Source organism: Suncus etruscus, chromosome 14, assembly GCF_024139225.1.
Source record: "Suncus etruscus isolate mSunEtr1 chromosome 14, mSunEtr1.pri.cur, whole genome shotgun sequence".
Classification (NCBI taxonomy): domain Eukaryota; kingdom Metazoa; phylum Chordata; class Mammalia; order Eulipotyphla; family Soricidae; genus Suncus; species Suncus etruscus.
In genome coordinates this window covers 80,902,550-80,912,857 of record NC_064861.1, presented here as the reverse complement: position 1 = coordinate 80,912,857, position 10,308 = coordinate 80,902,550, and the positions used below count along the sequence as shown (strand labels likewise).

General features: G+C 44.9%; 1 protein-coding gene across 1 annotated transcript; it reads left to right on the top strand.

The window, feature by feature from the left end:
* The first annotated feature begins 6,852 nt into the window (after positions 1-6,852).
* Positions 6,853-7,569, top strand: LOC126027660 (protein FAM187B-like). Its single transcript, XM_049786664.1, has one exon. It carries the CDS (start codon positions 6,853-6,855, stop codon positions 7,567-7,569), a length of 717 nt encoding a protein of 238 aa, XP_049642621.1.
* The last annotated feature ends 2,739 nt before the right edge of the window (positions 7,570-10,308 follow it).

Below are 10,308 nucleotides of genomic sequence, written 5' to 3'. Positions count from 1 at the left end.
CGGGGCGGGGTGTCGAGGCTAGTGGGGCGCGGGCCTCCGCGGGGCTCTGCTGCTCCCGGGTGGCGCCTACGGGTAGTGCTGCCTGAATAAGCCCGGGAGCGCCTAGGACTAAGGGGTCGCCAACTGCCACCCGCGCAGATGCGTCTTGCTGGTCCCAGATTCCTCAAAACTGCAAGGGAGACCCTAGCAGCGGAAACTCAGATGTTTGCTGTGACCTGACGGCTTTTAGGTCTCACCTCCTCCCACGGTCTCCTGGCTGGCTCACTGATTTAGGCATTGCAGAAGTTGGCACCGGACATTCTGCGCAAGCCTTTTAACATTCCTGCCACTGGAAGTCCACCATCTCTTTCCGGACTTTTAAGTTGTACATCCTCCCCGGCCTTTTTTTTTTTTTTTTTTTTAATAAAATGCCAACCTTTGTAAGTCCCTCACCCTCTTAAATGGTGGGGGGAGGAGCGCACTGTCTCCACATATTCTGAAATAGTACTTGGCCCTTGCACACCTCTGACCCCAGTTTGATCCCTGGTACCATCTATGATAGCCTGAGCACCACCAGGAGTAATTCCTGAGCACAAAGTCAGGAATAAGCCTTGAACACAGCTGGGTGTGGCTGGAAAAAATAGAGTGAGTGAGTGAGTGAGTGTGTGTGTGTGTGTGTGTGTGTGTGTGTAGACAGTGCAAAACCCAACATCCTCCTAAGCACACAACCAAGAGTACACCCTGAGCACCTCTGAGTGTGGCTCAAAATCCAAATATAAATACATATTTACTATGGTAAAATACACGTGCCATGACATTTTAATCTTTTATAAGTGTCAAATTTGGTGCTATTATGTTTACTATGTTGTGGACTCATTGCTACTGTTTATACCCTAAGCTTTTACATCATCCCCCAAGGTAAACTGTACCAGCAAAACAATCCCCTGATCCCACCTGCCACCTGCTAACCTCTATTTTTTATCTTACTGCCTGTGGGTATACCCTCCCCCAATTCATCTATCCCACCTGAATTCAGAACTGCCCACACCTGGAATGGGCGGGTAGAGGAGTCTGCAGGGAGGAGAAAGGGGATAAGAAGGAGAGTTAGAGAAGCAGGAGAGAGCCATCATCATCAGAGATACAGCATCAGATTCAGCATCAGCAATTGAGCAACATCAAAGCAGCAGCAGCTGTAGCATCACTAAAGGAAGTTAGTCAGCCTGGAAGCCAGTTAGGAAGCCTGGAAGAAGCAGCTGAAAGGGAGACAGAGCCTGAGAGAGCCCAGAGGGAGTAGAGAAGTAGTTGCTAGGAAAAGGCTTAGTCTAAGAGGCCATGTGAGGAGGTGTGCATGGCGGTAGGGACCGTGAAATAAAGCTGGCTGACTCCTGAAACTTCATCTAACTGCTTTGTGAATCTCTCCGACTTCACCCTGCCACCTTCAGACCTGTCAGGCCATAGGGGCTTCGGGAACCGGGTTGAGCCCCAGAAAGGCCTCACCATCCCCACACCAACTCTAGGACTCTTTGATTTATATTAAGACAACAACTGTCTGTTTTGGGCACCTCACTGAAGCGAACTCACATAGTCCTAGTTCATTACTTCCCTAAGAGTTTTTCAAAGTCCTTTCATCTCATAGAGATGATAATAAGCACGACTTTCCCTTGTCATGGCTGACTAGTATATCTAGTGTGCATACATTACATTTGGTGTGGTCATTTCTGTCATTGGGCACTTAGGTTGCTTCAGTTTTTGTTTTTGTTTTTCTTTTGGTCATCATGAACAACACTGCTATGAACTGGCATATTCATATTCAGTTCATTTGGACATTATATCTAGAAGTGGAATTTTCAGGCTATGTGGTAACTCATTATATGTTGTTTGTTTATTGCACTACAGAGGATCAAACTCAAGGTCTTATATGCACACAGCTTGCAGTCCACCACCAACTTACCTCTCTGGCCCTGGAACTGTTTTTGAAATGGACAAACTTTACCCCATCACTGCATCTTCCACATTCCCATGGGCTAAGCACTGTGATTTGGTCCCTCCATAGCCTGATGGTCAGTTCTTCAAGTTCACATTGTTGGTTCCACACATCCTAGTTGTATTCTGTGATATCTCACCATGCATTTCCCTAACAAGGAATAATATGGTACATCTCTTCATGTCCATAATGGCTATTGCTGTATCTTGGTTTTTTGGTTTTTTTTTTTTTTTTTTGGTTTTTGGGCCACACCCAGCGGTTCTCAGGGGTAACTCTTGGCTGTCTGCTCAGAAATAGCTCCTGGCAGGCACAGGGGACCATATGGGACACCGGGATTCGAATCAACCACCTTAGGTCCTGGATGGGCTATTTCTCCGGGCCCTATTGCTGTATCTTGTATGGAGAAATTAGAATATCAGGACATTTGAATGATGTCATGGTACACCCTGGATCAGCAATGATATTTGAAAGGATTGTATGGAATAGAGCATTTTACCAAATAGAGCAAGAGTTTTCATAATGTGAGCAAACCGGATAAACAAAAAGCGCTAAATCAGAGAGACTCAAGAGTTCTTTTGTTATGCAGCATAATCTAGTTTTTCCAATAATACTTACTAGAAGGTCTAAGAGTGCTGGTACTTAATCTAAAAGAGTGCTAGAACTTAATCTAAATCTCTTTGTGCAAGGTGAGTGTTAATTATGTGAAATGAATGTTAGGCAAGAGGAAGGAAGTTGTTAGGCCCAGATTACACTAATAAAAGGTGGTGCTGAAGCCAGAAAGACAATTTATGGGCTAGAGCACATGCCTGGCATGGGCAGGCCCCCAGGTTCTATCCTTAGTACCAACATGGCCTCCTAAGCACTTCTACTAAGAATCAGGGATACTCTGAAATCCCCCAGCACACTGAAGAGGTCCCCAACAACAACAACAACCAAAAAAGGAAAGGTAGATCAAGGGCCAAAGAAAAACTCAAAGGTCTAGAGCACATGCTTTGCATACAATGATTCCATGCATGGATTCTTTGCATGGTTCTCTCCAGACAACCACATGGCTCCCCCACGTAACTCACAGAATGATGCCTCTTGCATTGCTAGCACCCCCGAAAAATGGAATCCTCCAAACACCACAATTGGATGAAGAGATGTTTCCAGAGCCTCGGACTGGTCTCATTTCCACTCTCCTAAAACTTGTTACTTACTCTAAACATGGACTATGCCAAGATAATCTTGTGAGAGACTCACAACAGCGAGCATCTGTGATGGTGAGCTCTAATGTTCTTAATGTGGAGATGGGGAGGCCAAGCCTGGGCTACTCACAGCAGATTGCCTGAGGTCACAGTGCCCACTACAGTCCTGGTACAATTGATATCTCCCATCAATGGCTGGTGCAGCAGGCAAACTTGGTTGCAAACAAATAAGTATTCTCTCCTGCAGCTCTTCTGGATACAAAGCCCTGATTTTGTTTGGGTCTCCAATAATTACTGTGGTCAGAGATGGTTGTACTTCTTTCAGCTCTGAAGAACAAAATCAGATTGGTGTAGGCAGCTGTGGAAATTGCCTTCCCTTTCAGGAGTTTCATGTTCATGGTACATGAGACCTAATGTTAGCCAGCCAAACTTGAGGAAACTACATTAAACTCTAAATCTCAGTTGGAAAATAAATAAATAAATGGGCCAGAGAGATAGCATGGAGGTAAGGTGGTTTGAATCTCAGCATCCCATATGGTCCCTCGAGCCGGCCAGGGGCTATTTCTGAGCACAGAGCCAGGAGTAACCTCTGAGCGCTGCCAGGTGTGACCCAAAAACCAAACTAAATGTATAAACTCCATTTGGAATGGAATTGGAACTCTAAATTCCATTCTAAACTCCATTTGAAAACAGTTTCACCTTATTTTTATTTGTCCAGCTTTTATACTTTTGTAAACCACAGTTTATTGACTTAACCACTGGTTTGTAATCTGATGAAAATTTTAGGAGCAGTTGAAAGAAGAGCCTTGGGGACCTAAGTGATAGTACCAAAGATAGGATGTTTGCCTTAAACATGGCTGACCGGGCCCGGAGAGATAGCACAGCGGTGTTTGCCTTGCAAGCAGCCGATCCAGGATCAAAGGTAGTTGGTTCGAATCCCGGTGTCCTGTGCCTGCCAGGAGCTATTTCTGAGCAGACAGCCAGGAGTAACCCCTGAGCACCGCCGGGTGTGGCCCCAAAACAAACAAACAAAAAAAAAACATGGCTGACCCAGGTTTAATTCCTGGCACTCCATACAGTCTCCACGTCCACCAGTAATGATCCCCAAGCACAGAGTAAGCCCAGAACACAGCTGGGTGTAATAATAGATATTAGCTGTGGTGATAATGACCAGCTGTCATTGAAGTGTTTCCTGGACATTGGAGAATCCTGTTTCCTTTGTTGGCTTGGTGTGTGCTGCTGCCTCACAGCTGTGTCTGGCCGATGGTGCACGAGCGAAAAAGATCAGAGCATTTGAGGCCCAGAGGGATAATATAGTATGTAGGGCCAAGTGCACTCAGCAGATCCAGGTTCAATTTCTGCCATCCCATATGGTCCCCTGAGCTGGCCAGGACTGATTCCTGAGTCCAGGGTCAGGAGATCCCCTGAGAAACACCAGGTGTGCCAAAAAAAAAAGGGGTGTGGAGGATCAGAGCATTTAACTGGGTTGTGAATCTCAGAGTGTTCTTCCCCCTTCTAGCATGAAACTAGATGTGTTTGATGTGAGCTGTCTGTAATCCTGGACCCCTGAGAGATTCTAGTAATAATCCTCAGTGGTCATGAAATATAAACAAAATACACTATCCTGAACGCTACCAAAGTTGGTAGCAGAAGTGGAGAGCTGCCGTAATCAAAAGTAGAAACACTTGGGCCTTGACTTAGACATTGAGCAAAAGGGACAAGACTTGTCTGCACTGGGAGGACTGGGGCTATTGTCTGAACCACTTGGCAGACAGACTTAACTTGTTCGTTTTAAGGGAAGCAGTTGGAAATCAGAACATTAGCCAAATGTTGGTCAGACATTGGACAAAGTTTGCAAAAATTGGGAAGGCTTCTGAGGCAAAACTCAATTAGAACTTAGTGGCGCAGCAATCGGGCATTTGCCTTGTACTCGCTAACCTAGGACGGACCTTGTTTCCATCCCCTGGCATCCCATATGGTCCTCCAAGTCAGGAGCGATTTCTGAGAGTCACCAGGTGTGGCCCAAAAAGAAAAAAAAAAAGTCTGAATAAATTAAAATACTGCCAAAACCTTATAGATATGCCCAGAAAGACAGAATGATAAAGTGAAAAAAGTCATGGCTTGAGTTAGGAGTGATAGTAGCACAGCAGGTAGGGCATTTGCCTGGCATTCAGATGACCCAGGTTCAATCCCCAGCATTCCATATGGTCCCCAAGCCTGCAGAACCAGGAGTAACCCTTGAGCGTTGCTAGGTGTGATCCAAAAACAACAACAACAACAACAACAAAAATCTTGGGGTGTGGGGGAAAATCTTAGCTTTTATGGGTGCCATAGAAACTTTAAGGTCTAGGACAATGAAAGAGAAAGTAGAGAGGCAGTAACAAAGACAAATAGATAAGGAAAGAAAAGGAGCAACAGAGACAGAGTGCATCTTGAATAGAACTGTGATTATAGTTACTTTACACACAGTTGATCAAACTTATAAGAATCCTTGGTTTCCAAACTTGGGAGATAGAAACCAGTTAAATAAAAAACTATTCTTGGGGCCGGAGAGATAGCATGGAGATAAGGTGTTTGCCTTTCATGCAGGAGGTCATCGGTTCAAATCCCTGCGTCCCATATGGTCCCCCGTGTCTGCCAGGAGCAATTTCTGAGCCTGGAGCCAGGAATAACCCCTGAGCACCGCCGGGTGTGACCCCCCCAAAAAATTTAAAAAAATAAAAATAAAAAACTATTTTTGTGCCAAGGAGGGCACATCTTCCAATGCCTTCTCAGATAGTACCATAGAGGGTTACGGGAAAGGTTGCAACTCTCTGAAGAGTGGAGATCTGAGTTGCAAGAAAAAAGCTTCAGCACATCCCTCGGAGCTGATATGCTAGTTCAGGAATTCTTCCCCCGTATAAGCTAGAGGTCCCTTGCAGCACTTCCCCACTGGATCTTAGAAATAGTGACAATGAGTCACTCCTTTCTTCCTCTTTTTTTTTTTTTTTGTTTGTTTTTTGGTTTTTGGTTTTTGGGCCACACCCGGTGATGCTCAGGGGTTACTCCTGGCTATGCGCTCAGAAGTTGCTCCTGGCTCGGGGGACCATATGGGACACCGGGGGATCGAACTGCGGTCCGTCCAAGGCTAGCGCAGGCAAGGCAGGCACCTTACCTTTAGCGCCACCGCCCGGCCCTTTCTTCCTCTTTTTAAAGGACCAGGTTCCTTTGATCATTGCATACCAGGTAGGTAGATGGCAAGTGATTTGTTTTTTGTTTTTTGTTTGTTTTTTTTTTTTTTGGTTCACTTGTTCTGACTGAGGATCAATGATTTCTTTTTGTTTTTCTTTTTTTTTTGGTTTTTGGGCCACACTTGGTGGTGCTCAAGGGTTACTCCTGGCTGTCTGCTCAGAAATAGCTCCTGGAAGGCATGGGGGACCATATGGGACACCGGGATTCGAACCAACCACCTTTGGTCCTGGATTGGCTGCTTGCAAGGCAAACACCACATCTCTCCGGGCCCTGATTTTATTTTCAACCCAACCCCTGTGAACATCTGAGTTTCCAACTTAACCACCTAATCCTAATTTCTCTGACGGTGTGAATTAAAGTGTAATGAACCTCCCAAGATTCATTCTGCTGTTGAACCTGATGCCTAAGTTCCAGGAGTGACTTCACAATGCCCCCAGTGGCTCCTAGCCTTCTTCTGTAGTCTTGATCACCATGCTGACTGTTCTGTGGCTACTTAGCTTGTCTATCCCCACTCTGTGGACGAAGAATGTAATTACTTGTCCTTATAAGAGTTTCTGCCAGCAGGCCCTAGTCTCAGGCAACGATGTTGTCCTGCAGTGTGACCATCCTAAGGCCCAATGGTACTTCACTTCCCTTCAGAAGAAAGAGCCCCTCCTCTTGTCCTCCGTAGCTAACATCAAGAAATTTACTGGAGGCAGTGTCCAGCTGAGCAACCCTCAGCTCATCCACACAGGCCTCTACCGCTGCCAAGATAATAACAGTGCCCTCCTGGTGGAGTATGAAATCGATTTTCAAGATGTGAGCATGCTACATATTACACACAAAGGCCTGAACCAGAAGCCCCTAGAGAATAAGACTATGAATCTGGGTGGCAGCATCCTTGTCTTTACCCACTGGGCTCCCTGGCAGGACTGTAACCGCTGTGGACAGCCAGGTGAACGTAAACGCCTGGGGTACTGCTACATTGAGGCACCCCATGATAAACCTATGCCCTGTGGGCTCTATCTGAGAGGAGAGAAGAAACAATACAGCCGCATGAGGCCTGAGCTTCAGGTGGAAGCCTGCATTGTTCTCTGTGACCATGTCAAGGAAACCAACCAGCCGTTCTTCGTTTTCGACATTTACCAGTTGGGCAAGTTGACCAACAACATGTGGCTTACCTGCCCCTTAGCCTCCATTTACAGGTGATAGAACCAGGGCTTTGGCCCTTTCTTTGATCTTCACCCAAGCCCTATTTCTTTTTTGTTGTTGTTCATTTTTGTTTTAGGGCCATATCCATCAGCACTCAGGGTTACTCCTGGCCCTGCACTCAGAAATCGCTCCTGGCAGGCTTGGGGGACCATATGGGATGCTGGGGATTGAACCAGGGTCTGTGCTGGGTCAGCAGCATGCAAAGCAAATGCCCTATCACTGTGCTATCACTCCAGCCCCAAGCCCTATTCTTGTGCCCATCTTAATCCTCGGGTTACTTTCTAGTGGAAAGCAGGCTCTGACTCATTTCCATAAATCTTCATGATGGTCTTTCCTGGCCTCCTCAGGTGTCATTCAGCAGGATTTCCTTGGTGCTTCTACAGCCTCACTAGGCAGGTGATGCTTGGGAGCAGAATAGTAACTAGCATAGGTCTAGTCCCTTCCCATACAGGTTCCTGATGTTGAAGAAGAGCTCAAATGTAAAAACTAGGTTCAGGCCTACATAGACACTACTGTATTTCTACTTCCTCATTGGATTCAGCCACTGTTTGCTTGTGCATTCTTCCACCCACGCCTCAGCTTCTTATTGCTTTACAATAGTCATAATATCTGGTAGTAAGCATTTTCCAACTTTATTCTTCAAGATGGTTTTTTGTTATGCTTGGCTCTTAGTATAAAATTCTTGAATTTTTAAAGGTCGTTTTTTTTTTTTTTTAAGAAGGTCACAGAGATAGCACAGTGGGTAGGACATTTGCTTAGAACGCAGTTGACCTCAGTTTGATCCCCGGCATCCCATATGCTCCCCCGAGTCTGCCGTGAATAAACCCTTAGCACAGAGCCAGGAATAGGCCTTGAACACTGTGCTGGGTATGACCCAAAAACATATACATTGTAATTTATTTGATAATTCATATGACTTGTATCTAGTTATTTGCTGAGTTTACTTACCTCTAGTGAAATGCTAGAGGCAGACATGCTTATATTATTAATCTTTCAATCATTTAGTATAATTTTGTTTCATGTCTTTCTTTAATAGAAACATTAGCAAGCTAAAAAGAATTTTTTTTTAGTTTGCTGAAAGTTTGTTTTTGTTTTTTTTGGGGGGGGCCACAAGGGGTTGCTCAGGGGTTACTCCTGGCTGTCTGCTCAGAAATAGCTCCTGGCAGGCATGGGGGACCATTTGGGACACCGGGATTTGAACCAACCATCTTTGGTCCTGGATCGGCTGCTTGCAAGGCAAACGCTGCTGTGCTATCTCTCCGGGCCCTGCCTAAAGTTTTTAGCCATGAATCACTGTTAGATCTTATCAAGTGTTTTTTCTGCATCTACTGAAACAATATGACTTTGCTTTTTTATTTTGTTAACAATGGTTAACCATTGGTTGGCATAAACCTTGCCTTCATGGAAAAAAACCATTAGGTCATAAAATTTTTCCTTTTTTATTTATCATTAGATTAAATTTGTTAATATTTTGTTTAGATATTATCCAGGTTCATAACAGAGATTTTCTTGAGTTAATGTCATTAGGTTTTAGAATGAAGATGTTAAGGACTCATAGAAGTTTAGAATTATTCCACCAGTTTTTTTTTTGTTTGTTTTTGTTTTTAATTTTTTTTTTATTTTTGGGCCACACCCGGTAATGCTCAGGGGTTACTCCTGGCTATATGCTCAGAAGTAGCTCCTGGCTTGGGGGACCATATGGGACACCGGGGGATCGAACAGCGGTCCGTCCAAGGCTAGCGCAGGCAAGGCAGGCACCTTACCTTTAGCGCCACCGCCCGGCCCTATTCCACCAGTTTTAATCTCTGAAAAAGCATTTTATAAAAATGATGTCATTTCCATAACCCAGTGTGCCCAAATGCTTACTTCTGGCTCTGTGCCCAGGGTCACTCTTGGTATTCCAAGGGATCATATGTGGTGGCAGAGATCAAAAGGGTCAGCTGTGAGCAAGGCAAGCACCTCAATCCCTGTACTATCTCACTACTGTTGAAAATCTTTGGCTTCTAATTGAATTATTTAGTTCATTTAAATTTGACATAATTACTAATGCAGTTGGTTTTAAGTCTTTCAATTTGTTGGGGCTGGAGAGATAGCACAGTGGCATGCCGATTCAGGACCTAAGGTGGTTGGTTCGAATCCCGGTGTCCCATATGGCTCCTGGTGCCTGCCAGGAGCTATTTTTGAGCAGATAGCCAGGAATAACCCCTGAGCACCACCGGGTGTGGCCCAAAAACCAAAAAATAAAATAAAATAAAATAAAATAATAAAAAAATTAAATCTTTCAATTTGTTTTCTACTTCTTTTTTTGTTTTGTTTTGTTTTTTCGGGCCACACCTGTTTTATGTTCAGGGGCTACTCCTGGCTAAGTGCTCAGGAATTGCCCCTGGCTTGGGGGGGACCATGTGGGACGCTGGGGGATAGAACTGCGGTCATAGCGCTTGCAAGGCAGACACCTTACCTCTAGCGCCACCTCGCCGGCCCCTATTTTCTACTTCTTTTGTTTCTTTTTTCCTTGCTTTTGTGTACTTCATAGTCTGTTATTTTTATTATTAGCTTACTAGTTTTTTTTTTGTTTTTTTTTGTACTTGAGCCACACCCAGCAGCGCTCAGGAGTTACTCTTGACTCTGCACTCAGAAATCGCTCTTAGCAGGCTCAGGGACCATATGGGATGCCAGGGATCAAACGCAGGTCCATCCTGATCAGCTGCATGCAAGGCAAATGCCCTATTGCTATGC